General features: G+C 40.3%; 1 protein-coding gene across 2 annotated transcripts in view; it reads right to left on the bottom strand.

Annotated features, from left to right (window-relative positions):
* Positions 1-22,324, bottom strand: part of tbkbp1 (TBK1 binding protein 1) — a 60,046-nt gene that overhangs the window by 17,125 nt on the left and 20,597 nt on the right. Inside the window, exons 2-6 of one of the 2 annotated variants that reach the window (XM_031315392.2) lie at positions 14,151-14,409; positions 9,516-9,641; positions 6,813-6,917; positions 3,113-3,260; positions 1,087-1,289 (exon numbers count right to left, since the gene is read on the bottom strand). In XM_031315392.2, the coding sequence (XP_031171252.1) occupies positions 1,087-1,289; positions 3,113-3,260; positions 6,813-6,917; positions 9,516-9,641; positions 14,151-14,393 (825 nt within the window). In that variant the 5' untranslated portion in view covers positions 14,394-14,409. The remainder of the gene's footprint in view (positions 1-1,086; positions 1,290-3,112; positions 3,261-6,812; positions 6,918-9,515; positions 9,642-14,150; positions 14,410-22,324) is intronic. The other variant, XM_031315391.2, reaches the window with a different exon arrangement.

Raw genomic sequence — 22,324 nt, 5'->3', positions numbered from 1 at the left:
TGTATATAGCTTCATATTTAATATAGGCCTACAGACATGACAGTGGTATTAATCTTCCATCTACAGTAACTCATGGCATAAAGTGAATAATAGTACTTCTCAAAATTGCGCACTAACTAGTAGGGCTGGGACAATATGCTTTTGTCCAGTTCCGATTCTGTCACGATACATGGGTGCCAATTAGATTTGTATTGCGATTTTCATTTATTGCTCTTCTAAAAGTATTGCGATTAGATAGTATTGAGTATTGCGATTTTCTATTCCTTCTTTAACAAAAACAAAAGTTGAATAATACACTTCTAGAGACAATATATCATGAGAAATTTCTAAAAACAAATTGTTTTCTAAGAAGAATGCACATCACACGTCAGTCAGTCAGTCTGACAGTTATTTCATTTGTAAAGAAGAACATAACGTGCCATTTTCTGCTTTCGCTCTGTTTAGCTGGAAACGGATACGATGTAGTCGCATTCGACGGTACCGTATAAACACTACAATATTTAGGTCAATCATTGGTTTAAAAAAAACCCACGATTCTAGTGAAAAGAATCGATTCTAAAATCATCACAAAAAAAATCACGATACATACAATTTCCGATTTTTTCCCCCCATCCCTACTAACTAGGTACAATATTGATTTCAGCACTAATGGAATAAACTGTAGCATATTCAGTCCTCTGTCACGTCCTGGGTAGAGCTGGACTCTGACACTGATATGTTGGGATTTTAGTCCATACACAGCTCAATGCCTACAGCTTGAGCTTGGCAAGGTCAGGGTTTTGTGTCCCACTGGAGCCAGGAATACATTCCAAATCATAGGAGAATCATGTCTTTAAATATTATATCTTTTTTGTGTTCTTTTGTTGCAGAATCATCCGATATCAATGTTTTGGACATATATTTTGACATTTACATTTCTCTTAACACTTTATCACAAACCAATCAGGACATTCACGAGAATCCATCACAAGATATTATTTTGGGGTCAATTGCGTCTCTGACAGTATTCTTTACATAATTTAAAATGTCCAGGCACAGTACAGTCCACTCGTGTGGCAACCCAAGCACTCTAAAACACACACTTACCCTGTCCCTCTGGCTGTTCTGCAGCATCCTCATCTCCTCCTTCATTCTCTCGCACTCCCCCTTCAGCTCCTCTTCCCTCTGACATGCCCCCTGGGCCTCGTGCCGCGCCCCTTCCAGCTCGGCCTCCAGCCGCTGCAGCTTCAGGTCGGACAGGGTGTCCAGGCTGCGGGAGCTCTGAAGGGTCAAAGCTGGACAGTCCAGCACTGGGAGGAAAGAGAGAGAACATGTCAAAGTGAACAAAACACTTCATTTTCATTGCTTGCATTTCAACAGCCAGGTTGTGTCTGAACTTTCTGCCTGTTAAAGGGAAGTTTTTTCCCCGCAGCTGTTGCACCAAATGCTTGCTCTTTGGGGCAATTGTTGGGTCTCTGTAAATTAGAGTGTGGTCTACCTGTAAAGTGTCCGGACATAACTTCTGTCATGATTTGACACCATAAATACAATTGAATTGAATTGCTTTTAGCCCTGACTAATGCAGCGTTCTGCTGTCCACGGTTGTTGTACAGTAGATGAGTATGAAAAAGCAGAAGAGCTGACTTCTTCCAAGGGCAGCATCTTTCAGTTCGTACCTGGGTGATGTGATCTGTGTGGGAATGTTAGTGATTCAGCTCCGCTCACACAGACTCAAGTCCTTGAGCCAGAAGACAAAGTAACAGTGCATCATCTTTTATATCCCAGCTTCTACTGCCTCCTCACCCGGGTGTGGACACATACTGTACATGGATATCTCCTCATATTCACTCACACACACACACACACACACACACACACACACACACACACACACACACACACACACACACACACACACACACACACACACACACACACACACACATACACACACACACACAGCTACTAATCAACAATACAACCTTGCAAACTCAAACAAATTTAAGGAATAAAAAAAAAGCTAATACACCCCTTTTTTCATTAAATACGAGAGCTTGATGCAGAATTATACCTCCTCTTCATCAAGGTATGCCATCATTTAGAGGCATCTGTTGAGGTGGCGGTGACACATTTCTTCCAGGTTTCAGTCAACCGCCCACGTCGTTGAAGGGAGCAGAGTTTAGCATCTACTGACTCTAGAACAGCTAAAGTTTAAAACACTCTTCTACACTCTTCTACAACAGTGGTGGACTGCATATTTTATCTTGAATTCTGTGCTGCTGTCTCAAAATGAGGGAATCTGCTGACTTGGTGAGGCTTTATAGTTCAAAACCATATGTGGTTTAAGGTTTTAATCACATTTTTCTCTCATAAATGCAGTTAAAGCAATGGAGTGACCCGCCTTGTTTGATGCATCTGATACAGGAATGGATTTGCATCATAATAAGTCAAATTATCTCACAGGTTTTCTAGCATTTGGTGATGCAGTCTAATTACAATAGAGATCACTTGGCTGTACAGATGGAAGCAACAGGCTGAATAATACGGAGAAATCCTCAAATTTATAGTACCAGGCGCAAACAAATGTTCTGAGTTTCAGTCACTAGCAGCCACATTGATTTGGAGGTCTTTTTTTCTGCGACTGTGACTGAGGAGTTAGAACAAAATGTCCAAGCTTCTCTCCAACAGGCCAAAGATTCACCTGACCTCAACTAAAAATGCTTTTCTGGCCAGATTGTTGGATTTGATTAAAGATACAGAGAAAAGATGAGTGGCGAGTGACTAACAGAGATATTGGCTGGTTGATATTAAAATGTATTTTCTTATTCAACTTATTTTTTACAGTAACTATCAAAATGGTTATCAGAGTTGAGTAGTTAATGAACCGAAATATCCAAGCAACCGTCTGAATTTTGTATTTTACATTTTCATTACATATATTTATTTATAGATATATAAATGAGGGATGTGCCGGTTTTTAAAATATCATGTTACGATTATTGTGGCGATAATCACGGTAATGATGGTAAAAGAAATTGTTGGCTGTACTGTTGCCATCAGAATTTCTTTACAGTAGAACCGGCACATCTCAACTACAGATCTACATCCTGAGTGAGAGTTGACAGCCACTCACTGTGTTGGTCCGGTCCGGCGTGCAGCTGCAGATACTGCATGTCTTTGCTGTGCAGCTGCATGTTGAGTTTCTGTAGGGAGTTTTCCCTCTGCCTCAGAGCTGACTCCAGGCCCAGGATACGCTCCACATGCTTCTCCACCAGACTGGACTGTAATCACACACATTTTCAATGCTTTAGTAAAATATTCCAACTACATGACACGTGCACAGGATTAACATAGTTACAGAAGTTATATACAGTACGTTCTTAGGCACTTATGGCCAGCGACACACAGCCAGGCTACTTTTTCTACTTTGTAACTCGCTAAAAGCCAGTTTGTGAACATGTCCCTTTCTGGTCTATATATCCCCCCCTACCCCCAAAAGTGATCAATGCTACTTCACCAATAGATCATATTATCAATAGAAGTCTTTTAAACTAAGTAAAGTCTCGCTGCCTGGAAGGCACTAGGATTAGGCAAAAATCCGAGCGGAAGATGTTGGTTGTGTCTAGCTCCGTGACGCCGGCTACGGAGCTAGACACAACCAGCAACTGCAATTTGTAGATGTGTTTAGCCGCCAAGACTGCGAGCCGGCTATATACACACCGCCAGATGACGGTCTTTTCAGGGCCATGGTAGTTGAGTTTAGCAAGAAAAAGTTAAGTTTAGGCACCAAAACTTAAAAGAAAAAAGATTGTGGTTTGATTAAAACACTCCCGAGGAACGACCACATGTTTCCTGTGTGAACGTATTTCGTTTTCGCTGCGAAGTGAACTCCGCTCCCCGGCTTGAAAGCGCTGTGTTTTATGTTGACACCAAGTTGTGCTATTTCATTTTGAGTTTATTTTTCCTTTGATTATTGAAGTTCATAAATAAAAAAGTGTTTTGGCATGCCTGGCCGAGTGGTCTACATTCACATCCTGGCACTGATATTATAATACTGATATTTTCAACCAGGCATTGGTGTTTTATTTCAGCCTAAAAACTTTGAGGTATGTACTTTTATGCTGGACTCAGTAAACTTTGCTTAACTGAACTCTTCGTCTCAGATTGATCCTTGTGTTCTGGTAAACTTAAGTCCGATGTGAGAAGGCGCAGGAATTAATAAATTGGAGTCAGATTTGACAGGCCTTAGGGCCTTATTTTGGACATAATTCCCTCTACAGTACATGGAAAACTACATTTTTAACCCTCGTGTTGACCTTGGGTCACATTGACCCATTTTAAATCTTTGTTTTATATCAGAAAATATGGGACGTAGAAATAAGCTCTGAAAATGTGTAGAAGAAAAAAATTAAAACGTTGGAAAAAGCAAAAACAAACTGTGAAAAAAAGGCGTCAAAAATGTCGTTTTTTTCAAGGTTGAAGGGAAGACAACACAAGGGTTAGGTTTTTCTGTCATTGTGCAAAATACACACACATAATGATATATATATAATATTATGTTGATGAGTGAGTGGAGGTTAAAGATCAGTGTGGCCCAGCAGTTAGCTGGAGCAGTATTAACCGTTGCTGCCACAGACTTCAGGTGACATTGACACTGTGTCAGTCCTCGGCAGGTGGCAGTTCCAACGTTTTTTGGCTCACTTCCTCCCGTAATCATTCTGCCCACATAAAACTGCTGAGGCTGCTCGGCATGAGGTGCTCAGTGGACTTCACTGTCATATGAGAGGGTTTATTATCACAGAGGGGATCTGGGAAAGACCAGCCAGCCAAGCTGTTCAGTTGGAAGCGTCTACCTGGGGCTGGATCGACTTTGATTTGTAACCAGTTACAGAAATGTGCTTATAAAAGGAGATTCTCACAGTATGAAAAATGCAACAAAGGAGGATTAAGCTAAAAACTAATCTTAGCATCTTTTTTTTTTAATTAAAGGAAGTTGCAGTTTCTTGGAAAAGAAATATTTACCATACTTTCCTAAATTAAATCTTTCGATATTGATGTGGCTTTACAGTCAATCAAGAGTTTGTCTGTGTCAGAGGAGACATTTCACTGATTAACTCTAAAAGGATTCTTCTCTCTGAAGGACTGTTGACTCAGTATTAGAAAACGGTTTGCTCAGAGTGCAATTACTTTGAAATGAGCAGTGTACTCTAAAGTAACCGGTCAAAGTGTCTGTCTGTTTTCTTTATCGTTCCATCAGAGCGACAAAAGGAAAAGTAATGTCAGGAGAGAGAAAACAGACAGTCGTAGTATACATTACTGTTTCCTTCATTTACCATTTACACAGGGTAGTGATAATACAATATTACCCACTGAGGTAATGGGGAGAACGTTAATGTTTTCGTTTTGAGGTATGCAACAGAAATATAGAAACTACAAGAATGTATCAAGAATTTGATATTGTTTTCAGTTACATATCTGTATGGAAAAATTCAGGTGACGTGTCCTGCGTGATAGCAAAAGTCAACGTTGACTTATTGTAACTTACTGTTGCAACGTAGTTACGTACTTAGCTAACACCACATACATAAGCTGCAAATACTTTCATGCACGCTATGATCTTTTCACATCTAAGTTATTGTGTAACCTCTCCACAAGCAGCACCTACAATAACAAAGCCTCTTATGATGATATACAATCGAGCAATTAAAATTTTGGACAGGAAGCCGATGAGATCTCATCATTGCCATGTTCTCAAGAAATTAAATATGTTACATTTCGATTAATTGTACTAAAATTGCAAATCTTAAACTTGTATATAAGTGCCTACATAGCCAGGCTCCCCAGGTGCTCAGTGACCTAGTGGTTCCTCTTAGAGCTTTGGGTTCTGTATCGCGCGGTGCATCCAACGGGAACTTTAAGATGCCCTTTTGTAAATCTTCATTTGGTCAAACAGCCTTCTCTGTTCGGGGGATCAATATGTGGAATGCATTATCTACTGAACTTAAAAATTTATCCTGACTGGGATCATTTTAAACTTCTTCTGAAACAGTTTTTGAAGAGGGAGCAGTCATGTAGTCATGAATGATCTGGTGCTCCTGTTGTATGGTGATATATTGTATTAGTCTGTGTTGTGTATTGTTTTGTCTGTATCTCCTTGTGAGTTTTTGCATTTTAAGTCATGTATCTATTGTTGAATTTGTGTTCTCTACTGTCCCATCTAGGGACGTGCATTGCAAATTAGCTTAGGCTATAAATGCTGTGGTGTGTGGCATAGGTCTATGCTACATACTTGTCCCCATACAAATAAGCATAAAAAAACAAAAGTTACATAACTAACGTACTAACATGAACCTAAACCACAATCTTTTCCTGACCTATTAGTTTTTTAACAGGTCAGGTTCTGCACCGCAGCTTGCGCAGGTGCACTGGCTGGAGTTGCCTGAACATGTGTAGGATAACGCACAAAAAATAAGTATATGTTGGCATTGTCATGTTGAAACAGGAAAGGGACAGACATGATTGTCTTGAATATTATTGTGTTGTAGCATTAAGATTTCCCCTACATTGGAACCAAACCATAAAAACAGCTCCGGACTACGTTTACATAAATACATTACATGTATGCAGAGAGGTGTCCACATACTGTTGGCCCCATAGTGCATTTGGTGACTTAAATGTAATCATCTCTTTTATGTTTAATGCATGTTCATGATGTCAGCCATGCCGACATATACACTTTACATTCAGCAGAATGTGAAAGAATGTATTAATGAGCCATATGGCTTCTGCGTAAAACTAATGCACAGTGTAGTGGACTGAATAATGTCTCAGACCATTTTGTCGAGATCCCTCTGGAGGTTGCTCTTCTCCATGTGAATCTTCTCGTAGGCCTGGATCACATCCTCCAGTTGCTCCTCTCTCTCCTTCCTCTTCTGGAGCTGAAAGCCAGATACAGAGAAAAAGGCATTGAGACCGAGGAACAAAACAAAAAAAATATGGGTTGGAATAGATTCACTTCATTTTTTTTCCTCCCTCATTGTCAGTTTTCAAACATCCTCCCAAAAAGCAAGAAAAAAAACAACAAAACCTTTCATAGTGAGAGTCGGCAAATGTGTCACTTAAGAAACTGTTGTGTAACCAAGAAAATTTAGGACACCGAAATCCTGACACCTCAGCATGTACGCCTCCCCCATCCATCTTGACACACCAGAATTTCAACAATCATCTTTAGCACTATTTAAAAAAAAAATGAATGTCTTACTGTTCTTTCACACTGTGGCATAATAAGGGGGTGAATGTCACTGGATGCCATAATCACATACTCTTTGACAGATCTGAGGGAAGTGACGTACACCAAATTGAGTGAAAGGGAGAGATTTTCAAAGCAGGAAGGGAAGTGTGTTTTTGTTGAAGAATATGGTCACTTTAGACAAAAGGGAAAATGAGAGTGGGAGCAGCGGCAAGGGAGTGAGATAGCCGGCGAGGACAAAGAGGTTTATCACTGCTGTGTGCCGGAGCGGTGAGGCCTATTCAGCGTGTCTATGGTAACATATGCTTGTATAAATCTGGCACTAAGGATGGCTTGTCAACAGCATCGTGACTGAGGAGGGGGATTACTGGGAGTTGGATTTCTGTGAGGAGATTTTATCATTATCACCTTTTTTCCATTTTCACTTCTGTCTGGATTGTGATTGGTTTGTTGTTTTAAATGGCCTCTTGGGTTCAAAGCTGTCTGTTTTGTTCTAGTTTTCTTGGAGAGTGTTTTTAGTTTAATTAGTTGGTATAAAACAGTTGGTGTGATTGCAGTGTGGAACTGAGGGTTTTTGTTTGAATACATCAGAGAGGATCACTTAAACTGATAGTTCTCCGTTTTTACAAATAGGATCTTATTTCCTATCTCTATCAGTTATGATAACACTGTATTTATCATAGTAAATGCTAAGCTCCAGAACACGCTGACATTAGCCAGGTTTCCTTCTAAGTGTAGTGCAATTTTGAACCGGATTTCCAGAGAATCTGCAAAAAAAAAAAAAATGCAAATGAATTGCGCTTCCATTAGGGCTGCACAATTTATCGTTTTTTTTAATCGCCATCGCGATGTCAACTTGCACCATAAACACATCGCAAAAGACTGCGATATTGCACTGAGGTTTTTTTTTGTTGTTGTTTGAAAGAGTATGAGTAGAAACCTGCACTTTAAAATGTAACTAGCATTCATATTTTTTCTATTGGTGCCTTTTGTGTTCAGTTTAATTTGTTCAATAAAAGAATGTTGGAAATATTTTTTTTGTTTTATTCAACAATGTGTTGTATTTTAGCAGAATACAGAAAGCAGCAGAAAGGCAGAACTGCGTACACTTAATATCTTTATTTATCGCAATTGCCGGGTATTGCATATTTTCCTCATATCTTGCAGCCCTAGTTTCCATCCACTACTGTTGCATGTGTCCATACACCACTTGTTGAGGTAAAACTGTTGTTATCAAGGCCAGATAAACAAAAAAAAAGGGGTACTGGGACATGGGACATGCTCAGTGAGCCGTGTTACATTTCATCACTCTGAACGCCCGTTCTCAGAGCAGTGTGACCTTGTGTGTGCCACGCTAATCGCTTCTGCTGCTCCCATAAACCATTTCCTTCCTCTTTCTAGCTCTCAAGCTTTTTTTTTTTTTTTTGTATATATATATATATTTTTTTTTTTGTACAGCTACCAGTTCAACCACTGCCTTCCTGTGTCAGTCATTTCTCATTTCTATTTCCCCACGCTCTCGTTCACACAGTCATAGAAAATAATAGAGTTGCGAGCGAAGAGAATGAGTTGTCCTAGCACATTATGGACGCTGACATTCTCCTCTCTCCCTCATGACCATTTTTTGGAAGGGAGTTGCACTCAAGTATGCGGCAGAAAACTTTAAAGTAGTAAAACAGGTTTTTAATTTCTTTTGAAATACTGCCGGTGTAGCGGGCACACATCTTGTTTTAAATTTTAAATCATGCTGTATATATATTTACTAATTCATTTCAAAATGTGTCATCCCAAGTCTACTTTCTTCTCTCTTAAGGCGCACATATTCAGCAAAAATCTTGGCCAGGTTCGTGCCCAATTATAGTGCGTCTCAAAAATAGAACAGCAGAGTGAAAATCCCATGTCACAATGCTCCTTGGACGGTTTCTTAAAAACACCCAATCTCAGTAATATTTTGCTTGGGCAGCAGCTTTAGTGCTTAATTAGTTTTGGACATCTTTCAGTGTAGGTCCACCAGGGTTGGCCTATATTTTCTTTTTGATTCAATTAATTTGCAATGTAGGGAGGGATTTCTGCAGAATTCAAATACTGAGAAAACCATTTTGTGTGATAAGGTTTATTCCAAATGAATATAGTAAGAATGGACTTTCCTCTTGTTTCATACATATCCCATCTTGCCTCTGCCTTCTCTCATTTCGTTTCTTCTCTTCCTCTCCCACCTCTCGTCCCCCGTCTTCCCTCTCTCCTCCCTCTGTCCGTCTCACCCTCTTGTCCTCATCTCTCCTCTTACCTCGTGTGTCAGGACGTTAACCCTCTGCTGCAGGTTGCCATTTTCTGAGTGCAGCAGTGCCGTCTCTTTGCTCTCAAAGGAGCAGTAGGAGTTGGTGTCCTCTCCAAACTCGTTAATCATAGGGAACTGCAGGAAAAAAAAGAAGTTAATTACATCATAGAAACATAGAATTAGATATGTAATAAGACTGAGTGTTGAGAACAAGATAGCTTACAAATATATATATATATATATATATATATATATATATACTGTAAAAGAACCCTTTTACTTATTTATACTTTTTGTTTGTGTGTTTAAACTTCTTTTCCCTGCTGTTTTCTGCAATTTTTGATGATTTCACACTGAGATCATAAAAGATTCATCTTGTATCAACTGCAACTTCAGTTTGGCCCAGATATTACTCCGGGGATCAGGGTGTTTTAACTTCTTCATGAGGAAATGTTTCATTCCTCATGAACTAGATTTTATTTTTCACTTCTCCTAAACTATTCTGTGAATTTACATAGCAAGTTGCTTTAGTCGTACTTTCGGATTTCATCCCACACAATGAAATCTGGGGTGGGTGTGTGACTCAGCTGCTGTTTGTCCACCCATCAGTCACTTTGTCCATCTGTTTACATTTGACTAAACTCAAAACTACACCCATTGGTCCGAGAGTGTTTTTATTGCCAATCAAGATATCTCAGATGGCAGGGGAGTGTCACATCTCATCGCACCACTGTGGCATCATTAGTGATTAGGCAAAAAGGCTGGCGACAATTTATATTATTTTATTGACGACAAATCCCATGAAAAGACCAAATGAAGGAATATGTCACCCAGTGCAACAGTGTGGCTCATTCATGTGTTTTTAACAACAATGGACCTCTACGGCACAGAGGAAGATGATATATCAGGCTTTGATACACACATAATACTTGTTAGTAGATCCAATAATTGTGTGTTTAGTTTTTTTTTTGACAGTAAGAAAAATAAAGATATTAACATATGTATATTATTATATAATTATATTATTATTGCATCTTATTGCCTCACAACTCATGATTCCCGGGGGAAAACATATTTGCTGTTGTATATGATATGAGGTGCAACTATGATGCAAACAGCATTGTGAACATTTAAATTATGGAGAAAGAATTGCATTATATGCAGCTGCAATTATGCAGATATGACTGATTATGTAATCATAACTGTAGGAAATAGGCTGTGCCACATTGACTGTTGTTTTACTTGTGAAGTAAGCAATTTGTCTAGTTATAGTGCTAAACTGTTGTCTGGTAGCAACTGCTGTGCTAGAAACACACGAGAAGAGTTATATAACTGCATGTGGTTCACCCTAAATGAACACATTTACATTTAGAGTGCCTACCATGAGCAGGGAGGGCTTTTCATTTTCTGTGTGAAGTCATTGCCGCTGATGCGATGTCTATTTGAGGAGCAAACAACCCTTTTCCATTTAGCAGAACACCTCTCTGTGCTTAGTTTAACAGTAAATGTTCGCAACAAGGGCAGAACCCCCTTGGGGTCTCAAGAATCCTCATACTGCCGAGCATCGGGAGCTCTGAACTGGAGAACAACCTAACTTTAACCCATAGCAAGCACTTACATCTGCATCTTTACAGCAGCTGTACTCAGGCATCTTGTATTTAGAGAAAACCTGCAGCAACACTTACCTCTCCTTTCAAAAAAAAAAAAAATAAATAAAAAAAGGCTTAAAATAATAGAAAAGAATCCAGATTTTTGCAATTGGGCAAAAGGTCTTTCCAGATGTGCATTTGGACATTTCAGGAGTTAATGTTGTGATTATTGTTATGATTGATTATCCAAATCTAAAAAATATTTACATATGCACAGTTATGATAACTCCAAACAGCCAACACCATGCTCTCCCCAAAATCAACACCTGTCTCTCTGGGAATGGGCCCTGAACAAACTGCCGCTTGCGAGTAAGCCAACAGCGATGTGGCAGCCTTCAGTAACAGCTGCACACTCAAAAAGATGAACGGTTTTTTGCACTGATACATATGTCAGGAGAGAAAAGACAAAGTCAAAGCACATTTCCATCATACTGCTCTTAATTCCTCCTATACTGGGAAAAAAAAATCAATCATAAAATACCTTTTCTAAATCCAACAAAAAAACTCGGCAACACAAGCTGAGGAGAAAGTAGGTACGTTACACCATATAATTCCTAGAATAAGTAGAACGCCATACACTCATGTTAATTATAAGAATATCCAGGATTTCTTTTTTCTTTAATCCCCTTTGTTCTTAATTTCAGCAATTTATCTCTCCCTTGCTCTTTGCATCATTATCTCATTTTACTCTCTCAGTTCTCTTCCTCTTTCTGTGTCTTACACTGCATCCTTACACCCATTTAGCTCCCTCTTTCCACTTATTTTTTCCACTTTTCCTCACTTTCTGTCCTCCCACGCTATTCCTTTACGCTACTACCCCCCCTGTATATGTGTCCTTTGGCCAGCTACTGCGAGGAGGTGGATTTCTGCTTCACCTGCTTTCTCATCCAACCGAGAAGTAGTCTGCTTTCCACCATCAAGCAAGCAGGCCTGGCTATGCAGAAATGTTTGCAGTGTCACTGACTTGAAGACAAGAGAAGAAACTCTGTTTCTCATAAAGATCCAGAATAATATTTTGAATAGTAAAAAAATATTTGTGCTTGAGCTCATTTTTTTGGGATCAGGCTAGACTCTTTATCTGTTTTGAATATCTTGGGGATGAGCCCTTCAGAACTCTGTGTGCAGCTCTTTGACGTGACCATTCTTCATATACAGTAACTATTTCCCCGCTGACTCCCAATCGATTTCACCAATAATCCTAATGTATAATAATTAATCAAACTGATATTGTCAGCGCCAGTAAACCTAAGATAAAATCAAAGAAGAAGTAACAAAATAACTACTTACTACAATTTACTAAACGAATGGTCATACATTGGTTGGGACAAAAGTTATAATATAGTTTTTATTTTATTTTACTTTTGAGGTTTTTTGTACTGCTTAATCCTAATTCTCCTCAATCGAGATTTCATTAAATGTTTCTCAGTAAGTCATCAAAGTATCCAGAACCTTCTTCACGTATCCCAAGTCCAACTGCTCCTGCTATTTTCACAACAATGACAAAAAATAGCTTGAACTTGAACCAACTCTGCCGACATAATTTGCAAACCGGGATCCAATTAGGCAAAATCATGTAACGGTTTAAAGCAAAAGCCTGTGACCTCTCCTCTTCATTACCTAGATATCATGCAGACACAGATTCCATGTTAAAGCCTTTGAACACCCACACAGGTGTTTTCAGTTATTCTGGCTGAGTTGAAGGTGGGCCGGAGCTTTGATGGGAACTTATTAGGTCACAAATTCATTCTACCAATATGGATGACAAAGGTGTCATTTGTCCCGCCCTAACAGGTGCAACAACACTAACAGTGGACTCAGGAAGATGTCAATCATTCAGTCTAACCACACCCACACAGTCTTGCCATGCGTTCATGGACATCGGAAAAACGTTTTTCCGAGTGAAAACGTCATCATTCACAATTTGATGAATCAGAGGTGGAAAACTCAGGCCAGATTTTGCTAACCGAGTTTCCCAGTTGGTGACGCGTTGTTGATAACTGACGTTTGATGTAGGCGACTTTGGTTCACTGAACATATTTCAATGACAATAAACTTATTTATTGTGGACAAATGCCTCTGCTGAGAAACATACACAGACATAACATGTTTCAAATTATTCATAAATAGGCCTATGTATAAAAAAACCCAACACCTTATCCGTGACCTTTCCCATTGGTTGTCCTGCAGATAACACAAACACACCTGACGATGTGCTGTTTGTATGCTCGCATAAGAAAACAGCAGCAAATTATTGTGGCCTCCATGTTTTCACCAGGTTTTCACACACCTGATGCTCTAGGCTACGGCCAACAGTTGGTGGCAGTCATGCAACAAGTTCATCCCGACCATCCTAACTATGTGAACGCTGGTAGTCGGAAAAACAACGTAATCACGGGGGCGGTCCCTGTCATTGGTGGCATGAACGCGCCATTGGAAAAGGTCCAATCAGCCACATTAACTATAAACACCTGTGTGGGTGTTCAGGGCCTTTAATACCAGGCGTAAACATCATCAAGATCATGGTAACTTTAAAGGGCTATGTTTGCTCAGCTACATTAGCTCCTGTGAGATATTAATTCAGTTTCAACAAGGGGTGATGTGTGCCAAACTTCTTTTACAGCCCCTCAGTTGCTCCCAGGGCTCCTTGCCGTTGTTACTCAATATTATTTTTCACTTAAACAGGAATTAGAACATCAATAGCCTTCTGCTTAGAAATAGTAGAATGATTTATCATGTTTATTTCCCCGCTGGTCAAGGATCAAAGCCCACCAAAGCTTTCGCTCCTTTTATCTGTGTACAATGTCGCTGCCTCCATAATGCTAAAGGGTGGACAGCTCACTCCCCTTTTAAAAAACTCATAAATCAAAACATAACTGGCCTTATCCTTGTCAGCACTGGAGGCTTTCTGTCTGATACCAACAAGGACAATAATAATTGGTTTAAAAAAAAATCTCCTCATCCTTTGACTTTGTGCTTCGAAGTGAAAACTCTTTACCTTGATCTCATAGATCTTGAGCTTCCTCTTGATACTGGTGTTCTCGCGCTCCAGGCAGGACAGCCTCGTCTTGATGTCCTGATAGGCGGTGATAAGGGCGAAGTGGGAGGCCGAGTAGACATCGTCGGGGGGCAGCTGCGAGGAGTGCCACACCACACTGCCACAGCCATCCTCCTTCAGGCCTCCTGCGTCGCCGCCTCCGCCCAGCAGCCCCAGCTCCCCTCCTCCGAACAGAGACTGCATCACTCAGAGCCTCAACCTGAGGACAGACAGTTATGTGCTTATTCATTATGAAATCACCAGATTGTTTCCATTCAATTAAATGTACCTACCAAAAAAACACCATTTCATATTCCTGGCAGGGGTCGACTATCAGTGCTACGGCAGCAGTGCTAAAAAAAAAAAAGGCAGACAAACACAAGAAAACAAAGCCACAGTCGTCTGAGAGCAGTCGGATTTCTGGCACACACAATGTAAAATATTCAAAAGCAAAATGGGTACAGAGAGAGATGGGAGGCAGACTGAGGGACACTGTTGGTCCATGTGAAATTTAAAGATGACTCAGTATATTTGAACAAAGAGAATCAGGATTATTCATCTCTGTGTGTCATGATTCAAAGAGAAGCTTAAGTGAACTTTAGAGGCAGACGTGATTGCACATCAAGTCGGTGCAAAGATGCAATGCAGTGGACGCAAATAGATGGAGAAGTGAAGTGAAGACAAAAATGTGAAAATGTGAAAATGTTTCTAGTTGAGCAAAGAATTTGCCCTTAATCAAAGACTGAATTCAATTCACGAATGTACAGAACAACCTAGAAAAGAAGGAAAATAACTTGGTAAGTTCTGAGATCAGTCAAGAGGCTGAGCTCACACACACACACTCTCACACACACACACACACACACACACACACACACACACACTAGCAATAAGGTTCCCAAACTACAGCACACCTCCATACAGATTCTTTTTTTCGGCGTGGCACTTAGCTTTCAGAGTACACTTTTTTGTCCCTTGAGGGCTGAGATGTATCTTTCTTTGAGCCAACTTACAGTGGTAAATCTTCCCATCACTTCCATCTGATGATCGTTATTTCTTACTGTTGTGTGACTCGGAAATGCATCGTGTTAACAGTGGCCAAGAACGACCGGCGAACCAAAACAGTAAAGTTGCAGCCGGAAAGCTAAACAATGAGTTGAGAGAAGCTGCAGATTCAGCGGATAATTCTCTGTAGGTTCATCACTCTGAGCGACCCCTTTCACATTGTCTTTACATTTAAATTTGACACTTTTAAATTAAAAATAAAACATTGGTTATAGCAGCTTTGAAGTAAATGGCCTTGGCCCTTCCCTCAGGCACCCCAGATGCAGATGCAGAACCACTGGTTAAGTGGTCAAATTTGCACGAATAATGCGAGATTAGCCTGAACACACTTTAAGATTATCCAGGTTTCTGATCATCTACGGGGATGTGGGCCTGTCTTTGACTCCTCCACATCGAGCAAATCTGTCATTCTGACAAGCGAGGCAAAGCAAGTATTTACCACTATGTTGGCTTTAGCTTCCCCATCTAATTGTCAGCAACGGAAGATGAGAGACTTACCAGAGTCAGCTTTATACTTTTATTTCTGCACGTAGAACATCATTACATCAGCTATCCTCATATTGTTTGTGTTTTCTAACTTCATGCACCTGCACTATCTTAATACAGCCTTAAGTATTTCTTTTTTTCTCTCGCAATAACTACATATCATTTTTGGTGAGAGCTGCCCTGCAGGTGCATGAGTAACCAGTGTGTGTACAGCAGCTAATGTGTTAAACAGACTCTGATTCACACATGAGTCTGGTTAATGCTCTTGTTCCATTTCACAGTACTTAAAAAAATATGAGCTGTGACAGCCTATGCTCCTTGAGTGGCATGATGAATGAGCTGGGTAGTTAGATGACAATACCACAATGCAGCCAACCAGCCTTGTCCTGCCTCCCCCGGCCATAAAGGCTCTGGGCAATGCTGTCAAAAATGATAAATGGCAACTGTGATGTCCCCGCCCTCTTTATATGCAGCCACGGAGGGGACATGTGCACATAAGCCATACTAGACACACCAAGAATGATCTGATTTACAGGTACTGAGGGAGTTACACAACAGCTAGTTGATTTGATGTATATACTGGAATGGATGCCTGGATACCAGCATTGCCTTGTGAGTCAGCGATTGCCTACTGAGCTATTTTCATCTGCTCCCTTCCTCCACAGTTGCTATTTTCCTTGTGTTTTAAGAGAGAGGGGAGAATAAAGCCTCAGCCAATCTACGGCTCTTTTCCTAGCTGGTCTAACAGGATGATCCAAAAGCACTCCCACATGCACACAAACACACGTCTGTGCACATGCTGCCAAAAAAAAAAAACATGGACAGAGCAGGAGTCGCACAAAGAGAAAATGCATGTGTGGAGAAAAACGCCTGTTTGATCAAAGAGATGACACACACACACACACGCACTCATGCACAGACAGACTGTCACCTGCCAGCTGACTGGAGACTTGTGTTTGCACTGGAAAGATATTATGGTCCTGTGATGTGTACTGTGCTGACATCATGTTGTCGAGTCTGGTGCACTTTTCTCCGGCCAACACGCTGTCACTCTGATATCATAACTGTACTCCCTGTGTATCATATATGAGCTAAATAGATTTCAGACTGTTATAAAAACAACAGAGGATAAGAATTCTAAGTATGGAAATATGTGATGGAACATAAGCTTTCACCGTGCTGTATGTAGTGACTGCATTTCCATAAAAATCCTACGGAAGGGCATACACCATCCGCCTACATTCAGACTTGAGGACATAATTATGCATGGACCAAAAATCGGATCAAATTGCCAAGTGGGTTTTGTGATTCAATTGTGCATGGAATACAATACCTACTCACATGCTACAGTGGAGACGGTGCACTGATAGATGGCCAAATGTGGCCTCGGACTGGATTAAAAAAAAGTACAGGGACACGGGAACATCCATTTCGTCTGTGCTCCTCTCATTGGCAGCACAGAAATGAGGAATTTATCACACACACTCTCACAGCTCAGACTAAGCTTCCCTTCCTCGATCCCTCTCTTGCTCTCAGCTCCTCTACCCAAAAATATTCCTCATCCAGCTTCATCCGACCCCTCCCCTCCCTCCTCCTTCCCAATCACACACTATCCACTCTATCTCCTGGACCTCTGGGCTCGTTTGCTGAGGCTCTCAGGGCCCCACCGGACTGTAGAAGTGGAAGCATGCTCTTCATTCTCAACCAGCTCCCTGCTTCATTACAGCGATTACCACAAGAAGTCATACATTACCTTGGCCCCACATGAGACTACCTCTTCCTCTGTCTCTTCTCCCTTGTCTCCAGAGATTAAAAGCAGCACCCCTCCCATCCCTGTGTGTCACTGTATACAGCCCTGAAAGGGCCGAGCACTGCTGCCGTCATCAGTGGACCTGCAAAGGCTACAGCCATGAACTGAGTGGGTGACTAGACGCTATTGTATTCATAGTGGCAATTTAACATGTAGCTCTCCTTTTCTTCTTAAACGTCACAACAACAATCTGACAAGGTCGACATTTCCTTCCAACATTGCTTCAGTCTAAATCGAATGCTGTCACATTTGACATCACAGCTACAGCAACACAAGTTGTAATTCCTCTCTCTCCTGTCCTTTCCATACAATCCTGTCTCACCCGTACTACCTGTCGTCCTGTCTAATAATGGAATAGGCCTACATGAAGTAAAGTATGTGATTAAGCAAGCTACAAGAATGAAAACGATTAACTCCTGCTAGGCATTTTCACATACTTCGTTGTAATAGATTCAGTTTCAGATTAGTTTATTGTCATTCAAACATGTTCTGAAATGAAGGAACGAAATTCGTACCCAGGTCCAGCAGCGTACACAATAAGTAACATTTGCAGTGTCTTAGCTAAAATATCGTCTTTTGTTCCCCTTTTAGTCTCACAAAGCAGTGTGTTGGTGTACCCTATTGTGACTCCTGAAAATACCCTCTTAAGAGCCCAAGTGAATAGTTTGCTTTAATGTGTCCACAATCTTCTAAAAACTGAAAAACATTCTCTTTTAAAAATACAAAATGAAACACGGTAACAACACGTTAAACATGCAAAACACAAGCAAGGTCAAAGATGGTGTGCTCTCCAGGCTTCATAGCTTCATCTAAAGAATCAAACTTGGTCTACATATTTACCAGTTAGAGGCAGGAGCTATGTATGAATTATTAGCGATCTGTTTTTACATAATGGCTTTTTTTTTCATACCTTACAATATGTTGAGTTCTCCACACATTGAGCAACCACAACAGAACTGTGAGGTTGTGAAATATTAAATGTGCTTTATATTTAACTTCGAAACAGAAATTGTAATATCGCAAACACTTGATGTATCCTCGATTTCAAGTGACATACAGCTAGAGTATTCAGCAGGGTATGAATTGAACGATGAGTAGAAAAGAACAAGCCTCATACATTCACAAACATTCCTAACCCAATCAAATGCCACAGCTGGTGCTGTATGTAAATACTGCAAATCATTTTTGGGGATCCTTTAAGGATTGAAGCAACAGATTGTTCACTCTGTTTGTGTTTTCTAGTTATCTAATCGTGGATTGCAGTAGTGGAGCAAATGTTTTTTTTGCAGATGTTTGATATTGATGCGTTCTATTCTGGTTCCTGCTTTGTGGAATGACCCTTTTATACCGTAACACTAAAGAAAAAAAAGTATCTAATCATATGCAATTCATTTCTTCTCTATAAAGCCAGTGTTTAAAGAAGGTCTGTGTATTTCTGCGTCCCTGTTGTTTCCCAGGGCATAAATATATGAGAGCAGTAGAAATCATGCCAGCTAGGTCAGGGCTGTGTTTTCCGGTGAGAACAGAACCAGGATCGAAGAGGAAACAGGGAGTGATTCCCTGCGGACTGTGATTTTAATGTTGGATCTTGTATGAAGGAGATGCAACCCCTTTCCTCCCGCTCTTCTTTCCCCCAGCCAGATTTCAAAGTGTTCCTTTCTCTCTTTCACCAAACCCCTCTGTACCTTTTCGCTCTTTTCATCCCATCCTTTCTCTGTCCCCTCCTTTATCTCCTCCCTCCACCCTGCCTCACACTGTAAAACAGTCCAGCTCTTCTCAATGCCACCCTGTGATCCCCACAGGCTGAACATTTGGCACCTCAGACTCAGACAGTATGCCTGTGAATGGAGAGTCCAGGGCAGAGGGTTGGTGTGCTTGCTCTGCTGCACCTGTTTCCTCTGCTAAAGTCTCCTTTTTACAGAGCTGGATGGTACAACACACACTGACAACCTATTAACATGCCAGCAGGTGGCGTTTGATTGTGTGTGAATGTGTATCGGTGCGGACATGTGAGCCCATGCACCTCAATGTGTATGGAAATGAGTCGGTGCAAAGAGAGTGTGTGTTTTATGTGTGGCAGTACAAGGACATATCAGCAGCAGTGCAAGCAGGAAAAGTGCTGTGTGTGTGTGTGTGTTTGTGTGTGTGTGTGTGTGTGTGTGTGTGTGTGTGTGTGTGTGTGTGTGTGTGTGTGTGTGTGTGTGTGTGTGTGTGTGTGTGCTTGTTTTACTATATTCGTGGGGTCCAAAAACCAGGGAATACAGTATACTTGTGGGGTCTGCACAGCAAGGTTAAAGGTCTGTTTGAGGGTTAAGACTTGGTTTTAGGATTAGGGTTAGAATTAGGTTATGGTTAGGGTGAGGGTAAGGGTTAAGGTTAGGCATTTAGTGGTGATGGTTAAGGTTAGGGTAAGGGGCTAGGGAATGCATTATGTCAATGACGGGTCCCCACAAAGATAGTGAAACAACCATATATGTGTGTATCAACCCTGTGCACTGACATTATTTAATGGATCAGACATGTCTGATCCACATCATATACTGTTTCTCATTATAAAACTAACAACTATTAAAAACTAAGTGTTATAAATTGCTAGACAAATATAATTTAACATTTGCCAGTTATAGCTCTTGGTATCAACACAATTCCCCACTCTCACCCTCTCCTATACTCATGTAGGTAGCTACTGTACCCATCTACACATTTATGGATACACTCTATATCTAGGCTATATGTATTTACAGGTACATATTCATGGTGGGGGTGGGTGAGTATTTGGTATGAAAATAAATATAAAACAACAGATGGACAACAGACGTACAGTATCTTTTAACATATCAGACTGTTACTGTACCCTGTATATACACACACACAATTGTAATATTGTTGTTGCAGTGCTGCACACTTACTATTCTTGATATTAAAGCCTTCCTACAGTGGTTTATACAGGTTTTAGGCCCCTCACTTAAAACAGAAACCAACCTCCGCTAATATCCAAAAAACAAATTCACCTTTATAAAATTTAAGATTAACCTTCAGGTATAAAAACAAAACAGAGGTGCAGTTCTTCACACACAAAAGCACATGATGTCTAGCATAGCCATGGTTTAGATCAACATTTACTAACTTAAAGCTATAGTGCGTAGTTTCTGTCTCCCCCATTCTAAGGAATTCTAAGTAATGACAACAACACTGTCGGCGCGTCCACATGATACAAGCCTTCCATGATCGTGCACAGTCCCCACCCCTCCTCAACGCAGTTGCTAGTAGCAACATGGAGGATTAAAAAAACATGATGGACTCTTCAGAAGAGGTGATTATCTTCAGTCTGTGAGATGGTTTGTTTGTGTGTGTGTGTGTGTGTGTGTGTGTGTGTGTGTGTGTGTGTGTGTGTGTGTGTGTGTGTGTGTGTGTGTGTGTGTTTCTTTTTAAACTGTGCGGTGTGAACCTAAAATGAAATAAAGATACAACAAAGTAAAAGTTTGGACAAAAGAAAATGATTTGTGAGAACACCCATTGAGCCATATGCTTTTTGGTAACCAGCCTAATAACTCTTAACTCCAACCTGATGTGATAAAATCCAACCATCTGGGACTCCAGACTGGTTCAAACTAAAGCCAAGAGATATTAGCAAATACTATTTGAGTCAGGTACCTTGAGAATTGTCATTCTCACCTGCCTGGATGTGTCGAGAACAGTGTTTGAATTTGTACAGAACATTGGCATATTCGATTTCTGCAACTGAATACCGTGTTGGGCAAAAGGCCTGTTTCCTGCTCAAAGAATCTGTGACAGGAGGCGTACAGGAAGATGTGCAGCTGTGTGAGGTACAATATTTGGTCTCGTTAAGTCGGACCTCTGAAACCCAAGCCATTTTTGAGCGTTTTTTGCTCCTGTCACATTATTACTCACTGTGAGCTCATTTTCAGTTTCACTCTATCTGCAAGTTTTGCATCTCAAATTAACAAGCACAACCATGGGCAGAAGTAATAATAACTCCTAAATGTCTTATGAGCAGTATAACAAAGTTATAATGGCATAAACATAACAAAAAGGAAAAACGTAAGTTACATTTATTTGATTTTTTTTTTTTTTTTTAAATAGAAAAACAATTGAATCAGATAATAACTCATTTCCCTAAGAGAACACATGTATACACAATACAGGGAAAAAATAATGTTGGCTGTAAATCATTCACACAAAGAATTAATTACTGTCATGATTGTGTGTTTCTGTTAGTGTTTCCTGTTTTATTTTGTAGTCTCTGTTTTCTCCCTTGTCTTGTCTAGTTTTACTTCCTGTCTTTAGTTTTCCGGCCCTTGTGATGCTTGTTTGCTCTTTACCTCCTGTGTTTAGTCTCTGTGTTTCCCTTGTCTGTTGTCAGGTCATTGTATTTTCTGTGTCGGAGTGCTGTGTATTAGTCTGCCTGTTTTTGTCTCCGTTTTGCTTATTCCCGTGGTTCCTGGCCTTTGTTGCTTCGTTTTTTGGATAACCTTGCTTGCTGTTTTTGGACACCTTTTGTTGTATGGATTTTTTGTTAATAAATATTCAAGCTCATCACATCGCCTGCCATCTCTGCATTTGGGTCCAACATTCTCTACTGTTATGACCGTTACATTTTCACAGGTAACACCAGTGGTGCAATGTAAGAGCTTTAGTTACTAGTTTTGCATTGAGTACTTTTACTTTTAATACTTAAACTACATTTTCCAGATGATACTTTATATACGTTTAATGAAGTAACATTTTCAATGCAGGACTTATACTGTAACAG

This window comes from Sander lucioperca, chromosome 22, assembly GCF_008315115.2.
Source record: "Sander lucioperca isolate FBNREF2018 chromosome 22, SLUC_FBN_1.2, whole genome shotgun sequence".
Classification (NCBI taxonomy): Eukaryota; Metazoa; Chordata; class Actinopteri; order Perciformes; family Percidae; genus Sander; species Sander lucioperca.
The sequence above is the reverse complement of the archived record's forward strand: the minus strand, read 5'-3'. Positions and strand labels throughout refer to the sequence as shown.